Raw genomic sequence first — 19,538 nt, 5'->3', positions numbered from 1 at the left:
TGCTATTTTATTTCACTTAACCACTAATAATAAAATAAATAAATAAGGAAATGTACTTTACTAATAAATGTAAGAAATTATAAGGTACAAAAACACTAAGAAATGTAAAGAAGTTACGTGTTTAGTTGGCGAGTTTGGTTGATGAGTTTGGAAATTAATTAAAAGTGTATAAATAGGGAGCTGAACTCGTTTCCAAACTTAACCATGGCGTGTCCTTTCATTGATGAGGTGGTGGATGAGGGAGCTATTATCGTGCTAAGGGCATTTCAAAGAGAGCGAATTTTCAGGGACAAGTCAGACCCATTGGCTTTTCATGACAGCTACCTGTATGAGCGGTATAGGTTCTCAAGAGATGGGATTGTGTATATTTGTAAATTGCTGAGCCCACACATTGCAAATAACACATGCCGCAAAACAGCGCTCACAGTCCCGCAGACGGTGTGCATTGCACTTCGCTTTTTTGCCAGTGGAACATTTTTGTACACAGTTGGAGATGCAGAGAATATCAGCAAAGCATCGGTTTGCCGCTCTGTACGAACTGTGTACCTTTCTTTAAAAAGACTCCTCAATGTGTTCATCACATACCCTGGCCACAGAGCAATTCGTACCATTAAACATGCCTTTTATGGAATAGCTGGTAAGTTCAAATAACTGTATAAAACGTGGAAACATTTCTTGACTGTTGATGTTACACAGGACACATTTTAAACCAAACAAATTATTTTCCTAGGTTTACCAAATGTTATCGGTGCACTGGACTGCATCCATGTGCGTATTAAGTGTCCGTCTGGTCCACATGAAGCAGACTTTGTAAATAGGAAATCAGTACACAGCATCAATGTACAGGTATGGTCCCACTGAGATGATATTGAAGGCTATACTGTAGCACTGATTGTTCTGTACTAAGCTAGGCACCAGTGTTCGGTTCATTGCAATTAAATGTAGTTATGATACTCATGTTTTATATTTCTTATATAATTACAGTGTAGTGACCTACGTGTTTAATTTTTTTTTAGATGATATGTGATGCAGATTGCATCATCACAAATGTAGAGGCCAAATGGCCAGGCTCTGTGCATGACTCCAGAGTCTTTCGAGCCTCATCTTTCTACCAGCAACTGGCAAGAGGTATGCTAGTCACTTAACGAATGGCAAAAAGTCTTCAATTTAATTTCTACGAAAAAAATAAAATAAATCTTTCTATGCAGGTGAATTCTCAGGAGTTTTGCTGGGAGACAAGGGGTACGCATGCCTGCCTTACCTCTTGACTCCCTATCAGGAGCCCCAGACAGAGGCACAGCACAGCTACAACATTGCCCATGCACGCACAAGAGGTCGTATAGAGATGGCATTTGGACTCATAAAGTCAAGGTTCCAGTGCCTGAAGCACCTCAGAGTGACTCCACCTAGGGCATGTGACATTGTAGTTGCTTGTGTAGTGCTCCATAACATTGCCTGTCTGAGGAGAGAGAAGCAACCAAGGATTGTTGCAGAGGAAGACTGGGGCATTTAAGCAGTATTTGAAGAAAATTAAACAGGCAGAGTTATACGAGACATATGCCAATAATTATTTTGCTTAATATGGTCCAATCCATGTGTAGCCTTTAAAATTTTTCACTGGCCCCTCAACTTTCCCCTTAATTTAACAGACACACAGAAGTCAAAATCTTTAATCTGTCATTTTCCTTTATTCAGAGTGAAGCTGCCTGTTAAGGGTGAAAACATACAAATAAATGTTGTGGAAAATGATCAAAAAGGTCATGTGTCTTTTTTTTTTAAATGGCAGTTACTTGCATTTTTCTGTAGTTGTTGAATTTCCAGCTCCAACTTTCTCATCTTCAGTTTTTTAGACTGGATGTTAGTATCAATTGCTTCCATTTGTTTAAGGAGGTAACGTTTATATACTCCTTTTATGTTTTCTGGGTTCTGTAGCAACATATATTCAAGCTATTTCATTGAATGCTCTTGGCACATTGTTTTCATTTCTTAATACTCACTTTGTCACATGTGGTCCCAGACTGAGAGGGCTCTAGAACTGTGTCAGCATCCTGCAGCCAATAATATTTGAAAACACATTATGATCACCTTATCACACAAGTACACTTTTAAATATACAATACAGTATCACATGGAACCTGTGACTACCTCAGGCATCCTTGAACATACAGACACTGTCTCCTCATCCTCCTCAACTGTGGATGGGCCTTCATCCTGTAACCACTACTTAAACTCAGTTAAACTCATTATTTTACATGACTGTTTTAAAAGCAGTCATACTCACAGGCAGCATGATGTCTGGTGGATCCATCAAGCACACAGAATATTTCGTCACTATGAAACCAAACATGATAGAATAAAATATTTTTTTACCAAAATGCATCATCAGCACAAGTACCTCTACATGACAGTACTGCTATGATCTACTTAGGCTTGCAATGCCTATGGAAGGATGGAATAATGATAATAATAAAACACACACCTTTTATATAGTCACTCCTTATACTAGGTGGTATAATTTCAGATGACGTCCCCCCTCTATTCCCTCAAGGACTGGCCTCCCTTTGTTAATTTCCAATGCCAGCTCCTCTGCAGGAGTGAAGTTGGCTGGTGGTGGCCCTCCCCCAGTGCCAGCAACCTCAGTCTTCTTTTTGGCAGCTGCAATTAAAAAAACCTTATGAGACTGAACAGTTGTAACTTCAAGCTGGCTATGATTACATGTTTACATGCCATTAGATTTACTTACCATTCTGAACAATATTTTTATATTTTAATTTTCACCTGCTGCCAAGTTCTTTTTTCTTCACTTAAGTTGCTGTTGTGTAAATGTTATAGCAATTACTGTTATTCACACACAAACTTTGCAATGTATTGTGACACACGTTTACCGCTGATAAATAAAGTATTTTAAATACTGTACACCGCTACTTACGCATTGAGACGATCAGCAATTTCCTGCCAACCTTTCTCTCTTGCTTTGTTTATTGCCGCTGTATTTCCTTTTTTGGTGATTACATCTTTAAATTCTTCATATGTCTCCAGTAGCAAACGCTGTTCAGTCGCCGTGAACATCGCTGCTCTTTCTTTACCTTTCGTTGCCATGGTAGCCCACAGTAAATCGATGGATCCATGCTCGACCTTCAGGGCTTTTAAACAATAGCGTGCACGCGCAATTATCTAGACTATTTAAACCTGATTCAAATTAGTAAGATCACATGATCTTCAACTTACTGTTATGGAACCAATTTAAGCGCGGATGTTTAGATCGGCTAATTCAAGTCAGGTTTTGGACTTTAATCCCCGCTTTTCTTAGCGTCTTTTATGGAACAGGCCCCAGGTGATATAAATGATCGATAGTTGGATACTACCAACACCATGCAGCAGCACATCAAAAAACAGATCAGTTGTTTACGCAGATGCTTTCCAGTTAAAAATTTTCTTGCTGCATTCTCTAAAAGTCCAATTTGCTTATAAAACTACTTAAATGATAACACTTGAAAATACATTTGATAAAAATTTACCAGGGGAGTGGAGCCTAACCAACCACTCAATCCCTTGGCAGCCATTTTTCAACCCAAATGCTGGGTTTTTAACCCAGCAGTTTTTAGAGTGTAACAATTAAAAAAAAATTAATAATTAAAATCATATAATACTGAATTATACGTAATGGATTATGACTAAAACAATAACACCTACTGTTTATCCTTCTGTTTCACGTCAGAGATGTAAATAGTGTCCAGCCTAAATGTGATGTGGACATAAACAAATTAAGGATGTGTTTACATGCAAACATAGTCATGTTTTCTAAATGTAGTAGGTGGCCCTTTAAGTACATTGGGCCTCATTCATGAAACACAAGCAGAATTCATTTTTGTGTAAATCGTTCATAAAGCTATTCTGACCTAAATTTTTCATGAAAGTGTTTGTATTTTCAAAATGTTAGTTGGTGAGAAAGATGTGTACATCTGCTCCTTACCACGTGTAAATGGTGCGTAAAACGTTATGTGTTCTTTTTGGCAAACTGATGGCACTGAATTTTGATGCACTGCCATTATAATATTATACAAGTTCGTTTGCTCGTTTTTTTTTTTTTTTGTAGCTGAGAGTTGATAAACTGTTTAGCTTTGGGTAAAACACAGCGCTTGTCACTGTCACTTTTTACCCAGCCGTCCAATCAATGGAGGATGGGCGGGACAAATACACCGACCAATCATCCTACTTGTACAACAACTGAACAACAATAGAGAAGTTAATATTGCTGGTTACTGCATTTTTATATTCAGTAATATTCTTCAAAATGAGATGGATATTCCTAAAGCAACCAAAGCCTCTCATCTGGGAAAAACGCTGTGCCACCAAAGCATTCTCAAGCACCACCAGCTGGCCTTTTTCAGAAGAGCGGCTGCCATTTTTTCAGCTGGCTAAATGCTTTGATGGACACGTTAATTGAATATTCATTGTTAGGCGTATGGCCTATTAGTCTTTTTTTTTGCATTTATGCAATATACTGGAGCCAAACCTGAGAATGTAGACCAGAATATTCCACTGCATTCCTGGACACGAAATTTGCGCTGTTGTAATTCATAGGCTGGGATTATGCTAATTGGGAATGAGCGTGCACATGAGCCCTATTTACTAATGATTGGGATTCATTAACATACGCATGTTTAACTATCAATTCGGAAGTTTATGAAGCGTTTGTGAATCCGGAAGAGAAATTTTGGGAAAGTCCGTTTTACTGCAAATACTCTCCTATATTTACGAATGTTTCATGAATGAGGCCCATTGTGTGGTAATCATGTTGTGTACCTATAGGAGCAGGAGAGGTCTCAGTCTCTGATTAGCATTGTGTTGCTCTGACCTGTTGATGTGATGCTCCTCTGGTAAGTGAAGTTGTTTTGAAACCCTTAGGGTTGAGATTAGAGGGATTATTAGTTTAGAATGTGTGCGTTTGTGGGATTCAATGTATCTTTGGTTAAATGACGATTTGTTGTTTGTGTAATGTTAGATTAGTTGGGTACATCCAGGCCATGTTAGCGTGCATGTCCGGTGGCGCTGCGTTACGGTGACATGCAGCAGCAGTTTGGTAGTGTGTAGTTTTTACATTTTTTTATGTTGTTTGTTTGTTTGCTGTTAGTTTTTTGTTATTTATTTGATTATAACAATGAGTTATTTTAATATGTCAGGCTCTTTTTTGCTTTTGATGTTTTTTGGCTACTTTTTGTGCATTTCTTGCGACTTCCACAAACACCTACAGTATAGCCACGAGTATGGCTGTCACGATATTAGATTTTTCATATTATGGTTATTGTGGACAAAAAAATTCACAATATTGATATCGTGATATCTATAGAAACCTTAGGGGGAAAATATATCAGTCAAATTATTTTTAACTTTTTGAGTTTTTCTTTTTCACCCAACTAACATAAGGATACTGATAAACACAGAGCACAAGACTCTGGCTTTCTCCGTCTTCTTTGGAGCTCCTATGAAATAACAAGAGAAAATACTGTCAAATTCAACGGTATGATGAATAAATATTAATGGTAACACTTTACAATAAGGTGTCATTTGTTAACATTAGTTAATCTATTAACTAACATAAACGAACAATGAACAATACATTATTACACAATTTATTAATCTTTGTTAACTGCACTCGTAAGTGAATCTGAAGTTATTTTGTGTGATGGTTAAATATATTCTAAATAAACTACAAACAAAATAATATATAAATGTATTTTATCCTCACATTCTTTCTTGTAACTCTTCCCTCTCAGTCACATACCTGACCGAAAGGCTCATTATGCAGCTCATTATGTGGGCCTTTGTCTTCTATATTCATGTATAGTCTTCTAATATTCATGATCATTCATGCCTCCTCACATATATGCCCTTTCGAACATTTTAATCAATATATTGTTTTCTGTGAGCGAGTAAACGAGATAACTTTCTCATCATTTTGAAGCAAAAACTCTAGGCTACTTTGATCCAGTTCTCAAAATCTTGTGAACAAATGTTCTGTATGTGTTTTATGGCCTTATTTCAGTGACCTCAAAAGTTTAGTTTTTCACTAACCACACATAAACGTCACTTTCTCAAAAACACAATCATGTACATACATGCTGCTCACATTACTGTAGCGCAGTTTGTGCTGAATACAGTGTTTTCAGACTTTAGCCATTTATATGTTTATAAGCAACTGAAAAAAGCACCAATGTCAGGGCTTGTCAAAACTTCTCCAGGCCCCCAAAACATCCAAACACAATAAAGTATCATAAAGGCGTTTGTGATACTTTATTGATGTTATTCATCATACTTTTCCTTTATACCTTGTGAGAGTGAACACCGAGCACATTTGGATCTATTTTGTTACAATGTTTGTGGATTTAGAGCAGGTATTGCTTGAGAATTGAGTGTGGTATACAGAGTAATATGTCCATTGCCATGTATCTGTGTAGACATTTGACATGTTATTGTTTGATACTCTTTTAAAATAGCTGACTAAAAGAACAGAAATAGCATTCAGTACGTGATGAGTGTCGGTGTACACGCAACGGAAAGCGTTCCTTCTTTAACGTGTTTTTCATGTTGTTTTAACAGAAAATAAATGTGTTGCCGTAAAAACGGGACGTCGCATTCTTGAAAGTGTAACAGTTACTCCATAAAAAAGTAACTAATTGCGACACTTAGTTACTTTTTATGGAAAGTAATGCATTACATTATTTTTGCGTAACTTTTTGTCATCTGGGCTGGGCTTGCTTATTTATTTTTAATAGCAGAAACCTTCAAATTTTCTTGTTATTTAAAAAATAATGCATTACTTTACTAGTTACTTGAAAAAAGTAATCTGTTTACGTAACTTGCGTCACTTGTATGTGTTACTCCCAACACTGGCAGCTACTACATTAACCTAAATACTGTTCAATCCATTGTATCTGATGTATTCCAACAAAGACACAACACAGGGTTAAGACAAATGTAACGCATAACTCACAGTTTACAGACATAAAAGTTGGTTAAGTGACCAAATATGTAAGTTTAAGATAACGCATAGCTCTGAAATAACATCATAAACTCTTATTCACTCCAATAACATCACCATATTGGCCATTTATCATATATGAGGGCTATCACGCTAGTTGCGGTGCACCCATGCTAACCATGTGCTCAGACACACACAGCTCATGACCCATTATTAATAAAGTCAACAACAACAACAAAAAACCCTACTTTCAACGCATACAACTCACTGGTATTTCATTAAACACAGTTTATACTCAGTTTTTTTTTTTTTTTTGCATTTTGTTTTGCAGTTACCTGAAAGAAGCAGAATAAAGTGAAAGAAGAGCACTGCTGTGATGGCTTCCTAATAGGCGATGATACACAGGGCAACTTTTTAAAGCAGTTTTGACAGCAGCATTGCTCAGAAAGTTGCATCATCACAGTGTATTTACTATGAATGAAGTGCATCCCAGCATGCATCCTACTGAAGCGCGTGATGACATCATGCAGGTACTATGTCAAACAGAAATAACTAATTTAATAAATACACATAACACTCTACTTTGTTTTTACCCCATAAAGCACCAATAAGGAATAAAACAATATTTTGAATTAGGAAACAAATAATTTTGACAACTTGTAATAACATCAAGGGAACTGTGCATAACTTATTGCAACACATGACATTTGTTCTTCTGTTTCACGTCAGAGATGCAAATATACTGTAACTCAGCCTGGATGTGTAAATGTGGTGTGGACTTAAGCAAATGAATGAGGATGTGTTTACATGCAAATGAGTTCATGTTTTCTGAAGAAAAAATAATAATAACAAAAACAAACAGTAATCATCAGGAGTATGAAAGGAAGCAAAATAAGATTTTCAGAAAAATAAGAATACTAAAAAGTAACAATGTTTTAATGTTTGTATTTCAGCCAATCACAATCAAGTATCTAGTCAGAGAAAATAAGATATGACAGAAGGTGATGTTATTATAATAATAATAATAATAATAATTCATTTTATTTGTGGGCGCCTTTCAAGACACTCAAGGACACCTTACAATAATACAATACACAATTAAACAAAGGGAAGAAACAACAACACAAACAATAATACAAAAAAATCAATACACAATAACCTAAATAAAATCACTCAGGATAGGCTAATCTAAAAAAAATGAGTTTTAAGGCGCGATTTAAAAATTGAAAGACTAAGACTATTACGTATATCTTGAGGTAATGTATTCCAAAGTGTCGGAGCAATACAACTAAAGGCTCTACTTCCCATGGTAGTTAAACGTACAGATGGTACAACAAGAGTCACAGAAGCAGAAGACCTGAGGGATCGAGTAGGTACATACACACTAAGATAAGAAGGTGCTGGATTATAAAGGGCCTTATAAGTAAAAAGTAAAATCTTGAATTGAATACGATATCTGATTGGAAGCCAATGAAGGTGCCCTAAAACTGGAGTAATATGCTCATTCAACGGTGTTCGTGTAATGATCCGAGCTGCTGAATTCTGAACCATCTGAAGTTTATGAATAAGTTTCTGTGAAACACCACTGAGCAGAGAGTTACAGTAGTCAATTCGAGAGGTAACCAATGCATGCACGAGAACAGCAGTACCATTAACAGAAAGAGATGGTCGAAGACGATTAATATTTCGCAGATAGTAATATGCGGACCGTGTAATATTATTTACATGTGCCTCGAAAGACAGAGTACTGTCAAGGATGACACCCAAACTCTTGACCTGAGAAGAAGGAGAGATAACAGAGTTGTCGATAGTAAGTGTAAAACTTCCACAATTACGCAGTTTTGATTTAGTACCTACTAATAAAATTTCAGTTTTCGCACTATTAACTTTGAGAAAATTACATGCAAACCATGATTTAATTTCAGAAAGACAGAGCAAAAGAGAGGAAGACGGCAATACTGAACTGGGCTTCGAAGATATATAGAGCTGGGTGTCATCTGCGTAACAGTGAAAATTTATATTAAATTTACGAAAAATCTGTCCTAGAGGTAGTAAATACACTATAAACAGAAGAGGACCCAGGACTGAACCTTGAGGCACACCACTGGTTATCTGAGATATCCGCGATTTAAAAATTTTTATTTGAACGAACTGAGTCCGACCAGATAAATATGATTTAAACCAATCAAGGGATATACCAGTGATCCCAATAGAAATCAACCTCTCCAATAAAATGCTATGTGAGATAGTGTCGAAAGCTGCAGTTAAATCAAGAAGAATGAGTATTGATAAAAGTCCCGAATCTGCAGCCATTAACAAATCATTTGTGACTTTAATAAGTGCTGTCTCCGTGCTATGATAGGGACGATAAGCAGACTGAAATGGCTCAAACAAGTTATTCTCCATTAAATGAGTATGTACCTGCTGAGCAACAATTTTTTCCAGTAATTTAGAAAGAAAAGGTAAATTAGATATGGGTCGAAAATTTTCAGGGTTATTACAATCCGCACCAGGTTTCTTAAGTATGGGAGTTATGGCCGCTACTTTAAAGGATGAAGGAATAGTACCAGTAATAAGAGAAGAATGTATAATTTGAGTTATCAAGGGTAATAAAGAAGATAGACGAAACTTAACAAGATGTGTGGGAATAGGATCTAACTGACAGGTAGTAGATCTAGATTTTTGAACACATTCAGCTATTTCATTCGCTGTAGGCAAATAAAAACTAGAAAAAGCAGTTAGAGCAGAAGCATCATAAAGAGAGAAGAATGAACCACATGCCCCATTATTGGGTGTTAAATTCTTATGAATAGTTTAGATTTTATCACTAAAATAGTTCCTAAAAGTATCACATGTAGTATTAGAGTGCGAATGTAATGAGAAAGCATCTGGTGGTCGCAAAATATTATTCATTGTAGAGAACAGTATTTTTGTATTCCCACCACCAGAGTTGATCAAATTGGCATAATAATTTGTTTTAGCGGTAGAAAGGGCATCTTTGTAATCTCTGATGTGGTGATCATACATTATTTCAGTTGGGATAATGAGAGTCCAACAATATTTACTAACATTATAAATGGACTTCAGGGGAATAAATGCACAATATATCCACTTCAATGCAGAGTGATCAGAGTCTTCATCTCAGCTGTGAACGTCTGTTGTGGTCTCCTTCTCCCTACCAATGGTCTCAACTTTTTTTTTAAATTCTATTTTATATATATATATATATATATATATATATTGGAGCCTCAAGCTTAGGGTTTTTAAACACTCTCGGTAACCAGTATCATCTGTCTTCACTAATTAACTCAACCCTCATCAATCAGCTCATTAGTGAGTTGATGGTTTCAGCACCAGAAACACAAACATACATGTCAGACTGAACAGAGATGTAGCAGAAGTTACTCAGCTCACAAATAACATTAAACCAGCTGTTTACTTGTGAATGTCATTGTGCAAATTAAGAATGTTCATATGTATATAATTTTTTGATCATGGTCCATATTCATATTGACTTATATGTACTGACACAGATGTCATTATGCAAATTAGAGGATAGAAGTGGACAAGTACACAAACATAGAGGAAGTGAACATGAAAGGGCTTTTTAGAGTAATAAACAAATGACGTGATGCTGAATGACGGATGAAAGCAGATATAATAATCACATACGGTAATTTGAAGCTGCAGATGGAAACATCAGACTCAGGACAGAAACTCATAACCTGTAAAGTACGAATGACTTACATGTTCATTTTTAAGTAGAAATGGATTTTTAGAAATGTTAATATTGTCTCAATGATTGCTAAAACTGTTAAAATGTTCTATATTATTATTATTATTATTGCATAATCATGTATTAATCCAAGATGAACATGAGGACATTTGAGATTTTTCCATGTGTTTCTTTCTCAGAAATGGACCAAACTCTATATTTAATTCTTCTCCTCATTGGTGAGTGTTTATAATTTTATTTATGGTTTCTAGTTTTATAAGGTTTGATTCTTTTCTGAAAAGCATTAAAGCAAAGCCTCTCTTTCACAGCTCTCTGCTCCATATCTGAATGTGTTCAGCATCAGTATCACTTTATAAATGAGAGGAAGACCTGGACTGATGCTCAGAGATACTGCAGAGAGAATTACACAGATCTGGCCACCGCTGACAACATGAACGACATGAACGAGCTGAACGAGCTGAACGAGCTGAACGAGCTGAAGAAGAGCGTGAATAATAGACGTGTCTGGATTGGGCTGCAGAAGACGGGTCGTGATGAATGGCACTGGTCTTCAGGTGAACCTGCGCTCGATCTGAACTGGAGTACTGGAAAACCAGCTGGCAGAGATGAATGTGCTGCGATGTCTAATGGAGAATGGCATGATTTGGCATGTAGTGATAACAGACATTTCATCTGCAACAACAGTGAGTACAGCTATTTAAAATTACATCAACCCTTCATTTATAGATTCACCAAATACCAAATTTTAATGCAATACTAAACACTATTACTTTTTAATCTGGTCATAAATATAAAAGAGATAAGTGGAAATCTTGTGACGCTTTCAATGTTGAGTCAATTTCTATATAGAGACAGTATTTCCTAGAAAGCATGACTTCATCCTTTTGTCAATCTATGGGGTTATTTGTCAATGCAATTAAATAGGCATACTGTAGAAAAAAACAAAACAAAACAAAAACATAGAAAATATTCAATAAAAAAAAAAATAAGTACAGCATTAACCAGAGGTCTGGACTCAAATGCAGAATGAGTGATTACGGGTTTACTGCTGATAAGACAAGAGAAGGTGAGGAGGGTTGAACACAGTCCAAACAACGAACAGGGATGAGGCTCAGAGACAGATAGCTGAGAGAGTGGCTGCTGGGGAGTTACGGCAGTGCAGAGCAAGACGGTGGTTAGCAGCGATGGCCTGACGGGAACATAAACCACAAACCTAAACACTCGTGCTCTCACAGACACAGCACAGGTCGTGCTGCTTGGCAGATACAGAGAGCAGCCAGAGAAGAACAGCCTGCAGGACAGGACTGAAACAGACAAGAGACACCACAACACACGACAGGACAGATGATGGTAACCAAAACCGAGCAAGGACTAGAAAACTACAACTAGAGTGTAAAACTAAAAACTAAAAGGAACAAGTGAAAAGGAAAAGTCTAAAGGCAACAAACTAAAGGAAAGATCATGGGAAACTAAATTCAAACTAAGAATTGTAGTTACTTAACTACAGCAAGTAGTGATGTGACGTTCGACACCGAGGCTTCGAAGCCTGTATCAAAAAAATCAAGCATCTCGCAGTGAAGAACTGTACCGGAGCTTGATTCATTTTGCCAAAACCACGTAATCTGTGACGTCCGAAGCTCCGTTTTCGCACACAACCACGTGACCGCCCGCTCCGGCAACCTGCATGTTCCACTCCCGCCCGCGCCCGCAATGTTTGTGTCCACTCCCGCGGACTTTCTCTCAGAGCTAGTAAAAAAATGTTGGCTACACAAATACTCAAATATTAATTCAACTTATCATCCAGAATAGCAGGATTTAAACATGATTGCGTTTAAATAAGATGAAGTAATGCTAAACCAAAGCACCACACCTGACAAAAACATTGGGTATTTTTTTTATTAGCGATATTAAACATTAACCATTAAAACAAAAGCACAAATAGCAGTACCTCAGTTTTTAAAAGTAGCCTACTGCTTGATAGAAGCACCAAACGATTTACTAAACAAACAGTTTAAAGGTCATTTCACACCCAGTCCGAAATTTTTGCACGTTAAAAAATAAATACAACCTCACATTATGTCACACACTGCCTCCAAAACTTTCGTCCTTAATAATAATAAATAGGATCAGGTTCGAGTTTCTGCTTTTTCGCATCCGTAGCATGCATTTTGATAGGAAAGATGAGGAATACGAAAAATCGGAAAAACGCACGCAAAAATTTCGGACTCGGTGTGTAATGAACTGTTAACAAACAGTTTAAGTATGCTAAATAAGCCAAAGCAAAATATGAAATCACTTTAACTTAAGTAAATAAACACATAGAACTTAGAAAATAGGTATGTCGCCTCAGGCAGAGGTGCCAGATTTATGTCCTTGTGCACATTTATCGCAACTTACGAAGTTTAACTCTTTCCCATTTTTTTCGGTGACAATTGAGAATTGTTTCCAGATGTCTGACTTGCCTTGCTTTGCTTTTGTCATGTAAACAAATTTTCTTCTCAACTTAATGTGTTGACTCCATTTCTATTACACACCAAATCCCACCGTTCCCTGCGGGTCCCGCGAAAATTTCTGACCGCCCGCAGCAAAGGTAAAACCGCCCGCTCCCGCGAGATTTGTGACCCACGGGAGCCCAAACCCAATGCAGCCCTCTAGTTTGAAGTGTCACTCACTTCTTTGATAAGAATAAATCATAATATGAATACATTTTTGTACGTGTAGTTTTGTGCCTGTTCATTTTGTATTAATTCCCACTTCACAATCACTTCAGCTGACCATTTTGATAAATCTTCTTTTTGATCATATATGCATATCATATATTCTTGCCTATTTTTTCCCCACAAATTCACAGACTCATTTATTCATATATTGTGTAAAACAATGAATGGCATGTAAAATACCTATTTATACAGAGTGAATACTTTATTTTCATAACACAAACTGATTTATTATCTGAAACAATCCAAAAATGGCTGGGTCGTCTGGGACACAAAGGCTGCTTTTTCCACCTTTTGAACACAAGATGTCGTTAGTGTGCATCGTCTTGAAAAGCTTCAAGTAATGAACCATTTTACAATACAGTTGAGGGGAAGCCTCGGTGCTTCGCAAAGCTTCATTTTTCCATCACTAACAGCAAGGATACACAGGAATAAAACAAGACCAGAATAAACAGGTGGAACTACAATCAGCTTTCTAGACCCTACACTCTATAGATTAAAGTGACAGGGAACACCATAGAAGTAATCCGTATTAATAGACAAACTAGCAAAACGAGGAAAAGGGAGCACAATAAAAAGGGAGCAGAGAACATGAGGAGCAGGTGATAACACTCAGATAAACGAGGCCTAAACAAGGGGGCGTGGTAACTGGTAACAAGTAGGCAGGGCAAGAGGAGCACATGGCCAACAAAGACAGATGCATGTGCTCAAACACAACACAAACAAAGACACATTATACAACAAGACAAATAGAACCGTTGGAGGACACCCCTGACAGATGCAGCTTGATATTGACAGCTTCACCCTTCAGTAGCTCAAAACAAACCTGTAATTTCTTCATTTTACTTAAAATTACTGTAACTTCTGTAAATTAAAACATAAAACAATCGACCATCAAGATGAGCATCTGCAATTTCATTTCTAATTTAGGCTACTTCTCTACAGTCCAAGTAAATGTTTCTATGGACTAGTTATCTTGCATATTTATCTGCAGTGTAATATCTTCCTCCGTTTGATGTTTCTCTCATGTTGTTCTTTGTGTCTGAATCAAGTTTTCCAGAGAGACATGTAAGGAAACATAGAGAATAAAAGAGCTTTGAAATCATCAGTGTTCACAAATGTAACTTTTTTTTCCTTCTTTTTTTAAATAATCCCAAATTGTTAATATTCAATATTTCACCGCTGCTCCTGTTCATGTTCAAACCATAAAGCAGCGCAAGAATAATGAACAAACTGATTCATGAATCTACTTTTTTTTTTTTTTTCCTAAAGCAAACGCAGGACTCATCTTTGTCAATCAGAGGATGAACTGGAGAGACGCTCAGAGTTACTGCAGACAGAATAACACTGATCTGGTCAGTGTGAGGAACCAGAATGAGAGTCTACAGGTTCAGAAGATCATTAGTGATAGACAGTTATCTGGATCATGGATCTGGATCGGTCTGTTCAGAGTCAGAGACTCGTGGCAGTGGTCAGATCAGAGTGACTCCTCATTCAGATACTGGAGCACTGGTGAACCTAATAATCATGGAGGTGTTGAAAACTGTACAGCTGTCGAACAGAACGCTCAGGGACGATGGATTGACGTCTCTTGCACCGATCAATATCCTTTTGTGTGTCATGAAGGTGAGCAGATCCTAACACACACAATCCATCATCACCTCCAGATCTCTTAAAGTTGCTGCTACATGTCTGACATGACAAATTCATCCACAGAGTTTGTTCTGCATGTTGTGTTTGATCAGTCTCTCTCTAGTTTCTGCTTGTGTTTGTTTGGTTTCCAGATAAACTGATTGTGATCAGAGAGAGTCTGACGTGGTCTGAAGCTCTGAGATACTGCAGACAGAATCATGTGGATCTGGTCTCGGTTCATTCAGAAGAGATTCAGCGTCGTGTGATGAACGTGGTTAAACTTGCGTCTACTGCGGCGGTGTGGTTGGGTTTACGTTACTCCTGCACCATGGGTGTCTGGTTCTGGGTGAGTGGAGAGACTGTGTGCTATCAGAACTGGGCTCCAGGGAACGGCACATCAGCGGAGGACTGTGAAGACGCAGTGAGATCTGGAGCAGTTCAGTCTGGAGGAGATCAGCGCTGGATCAGCCGTCCTGAACACCACAAACTCAACTTCATCTGCAGCAGCTATTAAGAGAGAAAAGAGTAAAATGCTTGTGTGTTCACTTCCTTTAACTTCATTTTCATTTATTATTTTGTAAAGTAATAATTTTGCATTTAATAATTCCAGGCTCAGCAGGCAGTCGTACCTGCGGGTTAAAAAAGCAGAAATATTTTGCTCAAATGGTTGTTGTGATTGTTGATATAGTTTAAACGTATTCTTCAATAAGCTGTAAATTGTCTAAATTGTTCATTTGAAGTTCTGTTGATCTGCAGGTGGGTGAATTTCTGTTGATGTATCGGTGTGATTTCGGTGGGTTTGTTTGCTCCATATTAAGAGACTCAAGGGCCAGAAATGTTTACAAACTCTTTCAACATGTCTTTGTAATTATTAACATCAGAATTAGATGTTGATCTTCCACATAGCAGAGGGTCTTGGCCCAAATGTGGCCTCAAGCTGGTACTGCTGGCCTCCTGTCGGCAATGGCATGTACCCATTCAGCCAGAGCTGGGCCGTGTGTGGCAATGATGGCACGGCGTGAATCACGGCAAACAATATGAGGGGAGGAGTGTGGCCCAGATCAGTCCAGTGATCATGTGGCCCAAATCAGGCAGTGACCTGACAGCATATTATGAGACCCATGAAAAACAAAATAAATAAAATATGATAAAATGATCACAGGGATTTTAATGAAGTGTAGTATTGTTTAAATTTAATCTTTGAAATGGCAAATCAAAACAGAACAAAATATTATAATTTCAAAATTAAGCAAATCAGTAAATCAGTCAACTGCATTAAACTGCACTTAATTATAATTTGATTATATTTTATATTATTATTCTCAGAACAAATACTCTTAGAATCCTTAGAGAGAGAGAGATCATTTAACCATTATCATGTAATATTTATTTGGTTTATCATGGGGCACTTAATTTTATTAATACGCTGTCATGCACAAGCATTAAATAAAATGATCAAAAGTATTTTATTTTTATTCAAATCCTCGGTATCCATGTGATGCTTTGTGTGAGGAACAGATACAAATTCAAACCATTCATCAGCAATATGTATCTCCTTCCTCTGTAGCTATAGCAACAGTTAAAAAATTTGCTGTAAGGAAGTTTTGCGGCAGCGATATCAAACGCTCATTGGCTCCAGCCGGTTTTGTCACAGATTGCGACATGCCGTGTTTCCGATGATGCGTGCGTGCTTTGAATAAGAAACGCGCGCCCTCACGGAGTGGATCGATAGTGTTTTCAGCGCTTAACAACTTTAATTATGCCCTGCTCCTCGCACTAAACTATTATATATGGCTGTAAGATTCCGAAATTTTTGGAATCGATTCCGATTCCTGGTTCTGGAATCGAATCCTCTGTTGTTTTTGTTTCTTGTTTTAGATCGAAGGAACCTAATCTCGCCATGACTGCAGGATATAAAGGTCGTAGAAAGTATCCTTCTCATAATATGAAGCTTTATTTGTAAAAAAATGACAATAAATTTCTATAGCTATATGATTGATTTTTAAATTGTAATTTTGTCTGCTTTGCCCGTGAAATTAGTCATAGCTCACTGCTCAGCAGGGACATGCATTTATCGCATGAATTGAACAAGACATGAAGTGTCTAAAATAAATATGCACAGTTCAGCTGAATGATGAAGTTTACTTTGACTGTATGCTTTGGATAAAATTAACAAACGGTACATTGAAACATAATAACCAGAACATTAACAATAACACTGATAGAGCTCGTGGTTTATCTGTCAATCAGATGCGCTCTTGGCCACTGATCTATGCTCGAGACGTTTTCTTTTAGAATTATCATTGGCTGATAGAAATAAAAAAAATAAAAATAAAAAAAAGTATTTTAGATGGAAATAAGATCCTCAATCACGTCATGATCTATTCTGTCGTGCAGCGCTCAAAATTGTGGACAACATAAGTACAACATAGTAGGCCAAGTAAAACCCCAAGAGACGTGGGAACAATGTACAAAACGCTTTATTGGATTGTCACAGTAAATCATTAAAAACACCCAATGGCATCAATGCCACGTGTCGGGTCACAATATAAAGCACAAATGGTAGCCACGGGTACGACGCCAAATAAAGAAACAACTTAAAAATACTCACAAAAAAAACGACAGAAACCAACAAAAGACAAGCATAGGCTGGCCCACGGCAGGAGCAGGCTAGCTGAAGTGAAGATCCGATCTGTACACTAGTGCATCCCATGCGCACACACACACACACACACAAAGTGAAGCGTGATTCCAAACAGCACTGCACTCCACCCGATTATACCACCACCAGTACTCGAAGCCAGCTAGCCTCCCTGCCTCGGGGCCCGACAGTGCCTAGAATAGACACAACCCAAAACCTATTACATTCAAATAGAAAGACTTCAACTTTAACCAAAAGGGAAACACAACATATAAAGAAACAGTCTCACAATAGTATAACCACATCAAACAAAAAAAGAAAATATACAACAGCAGAATAACACAATATTGTATTTAAATTAAGCAAAAGAAATAATCCAAAACACGCTAAATAGAATAGTAACTCTGAAGGCTCACTGAAGCAGTAGCACCTCAAGGTCAGTTCTCCCAGGGCTGCATGAAAACACTCTACGCAACATAGGCAGAGTCACGGATGCAAACAGCAAAAAGCCTGACGAATCAGGCCTGTCTCAATAGTGGGACAACTCAAAACCGCTCAGAATAGGCTTTCGTTAAACATCAGCCAAACCGGTATACGGCCGGTATTTAGCCATACAACAGAGGGACTTATCAAAAAAAAGAAGAAGAAAAAACACAAAAGAAAAGAATACAAAACAACAGAAAAGAAAACAGCAGCGCCGTCCTCCTTCAACACGGAGTGTAAACACTTCCGCGTTCTCCAGCGACTAGCCAACACGGCGTCGGAAAAACCTCAGTGCACTAAAAGAAAGGGGCAATTACTAAAAAAAGGATCACTTTTCTTGTGAACAAGAGAAAATAGATTGCACCTACCAAAACGAATCATGGTGCCACATGAATCGTACTATTGCTCTCAGCTCACAAGCGTAGAATCCCATGCAGGAAGACACAGTCACCGAAGAATTTCACCACTAAAAAGAGTGAATAAACACCGGATAACACCACCCGACGCCAACGAACAGCGCGTAATGCAAGTGAACGCATACCTGACCTGTAGTGGACAACCTGCAACCCAACGCACAGCATCAAGTGGCCATTCAGCGTGCACCTGTACACCCGCACTCCATAAGGGCAGTCCCAGCCGTGACGCACACCAAGTGGCATAACTCCAGCCTTAAATACCCGGATTCTAATGTGGGTGATAATCACACACCAATGAGCCAATGTGACAAGATTACGTCAACCACCTTGCCACATCAGTACCGACTCGTTTTCTTTCAGTTTATTTTCGTGAATTTAAATGTGTGCAGCCTTCGTAGGATGCAGCCTTCCATTTGAGAGGCTCCCATAGATAAGCTTTGTTGAACTGAATAAAGCTCTGAATGAGGAGTCGATTCCTCTTGATGGAATCGACCCCTTTGGAATCCCCCCCTTTTGAATCGACTCTCGATTCCCAACGCCTCGGAATCGATTCCCAGCTCTACTATTATATCCTGCCAGAGAGGACTGCGACTGCAATGTATCATCATTTGCACTTCTGTGGTACTGCTCTTTGACATTTCTGCAATAAATTATTGATTAAATGTGTCTGTCTGTTACGTTTCTCTTATAGACTGTATACATTATACACTCACTCTTTATTAGTTGATTTGTTTCAATGCAATACGTTTTTATTGCACAGTTACATGACCTGTGGATTTTAAGGCTGATTTTCTATTCAGTTTAATTGGCATAGTTTGTGTGTACATTACCAAAACATTTCACAAAATGAATAATAGCGATTATAATAATACAATAATATCAAATATTAATATTCTGTATTGGGTCTGGGCTATATAAGACTCAGGTGTGG

The 19,538-nt window shown here is 37.7% G+C and overlaps 2 protein-coding genes across 2 annotated transcripts; both read left to right on the top strand.

Moving 5' to 3' along the window:
- Positions 1 to 204: 204 nt before the first annotated feature.
- LOC131543894 (putative nuclease HARBI1) lies at positions 205 to 1,513 on the top strand. The gene is made up of 4 exons (XM_058781701.1): positions 205 to 637; positions 731 to 846; positions 1,017 to 1,128; positions 1,209 to 1,513. Exons 1-4 carry the CDS (start codon positions 205 to 207, stop codon positions 1,511 to 1,513), a joined length of 966 nt encoding a protein of 321 aa, XP_058637684.1.
- A 9,155-nt stretch (positions 1,514 to 10,668) lies between these two features.
- Positions 10,669 to 19,273, top strand: LOC131543233 (C-type mannose receptor 2-like). Its single transcript, XM_058780369.1, has 5 exons — positions 10,669 to 10,714; positions 10,898 to 10,936; positions 11,027 to 11,401; positions 14,708 to 15,061; positions 15,220 to 19,273. Exons 2-5 carry the CDS (start codon positions 10,900 to 10,902, stop codon positions 15,579 to 15,581), a joined length of 1,128 nt encoding a protein of 375 aa, XP_058636352.1. The 5' UTR covers positions 10,669 to 10,714; positions 10,898 to 10,899; the 3' UTR covers positions 15,582 to 19,273.
- The last annotated feature ends 265 nt before the right edge of the window (positions 19,274 to 19,538 follow it).

Source organism: Onychostoma macrolepis, chromosome 07, assembly GCF_012432095.1.
Source record: "Onychostoma macrolepis isolate SWU-2019 chromosome 07, ASM1243209v1, whole genome shotgun sequence".
In the NCBI taxonomy this organism is placed as follows: Eukaryota; Metazoa; Chordata; class Actinopteri; order Cypriniformes; family Cyprinidae; genus Onychostoma; species Onychostoma macrolepis.
The sequence above is the reverse complement of the archived record's forward strand: the minus strand, read 5'-3'. Positions and strand labels throughout refer to the sequence as shown.

Bases quoted from the DNA above. Each gene is read 5' to 3' on its own strand.
- LOC131543894 (XM_058781701.1), top strand. From the start codon at position 205: ATGGCGTGTCCTTTCATTGATGAGGTGGTGGATGAGGGAGCTATTATC. The intron at 638-730 runs GTAAGTTCAAAT...TTATTTTCCTAG, and splicing joins TGCCTTTTATGGAATAGCTG to GTTTACCAAATGTTATCGGT. The intron at 847-1,016 runs GTATGGTCCCAC...ATTTTTTTTTAG, and splicing joins TACACAGCATCAATGTACAG to ATGATATGTGATGCAGATTG.
- LOC131543233 (XM_058780369.1), top strand. From the start codon at position 10,900: ATGGACCAAACTCTATATTTAATTCTTCTCCTCATTG. The intron at 11,402-14,707 runs GTGAGTACAGCT...TTTTTCCTAAAG, and splicing joins ACATTTCATCTGCAACAACA to CAAACGCAGGACTCATCTTT. The intron at 15,062-15,219 runs GTGAGCAGATCC...TTTGGTTTCCAG, and splicing joins TCCTTTTGTGTGTCATGAAG to ATAAACTGATTGTGATCAGA.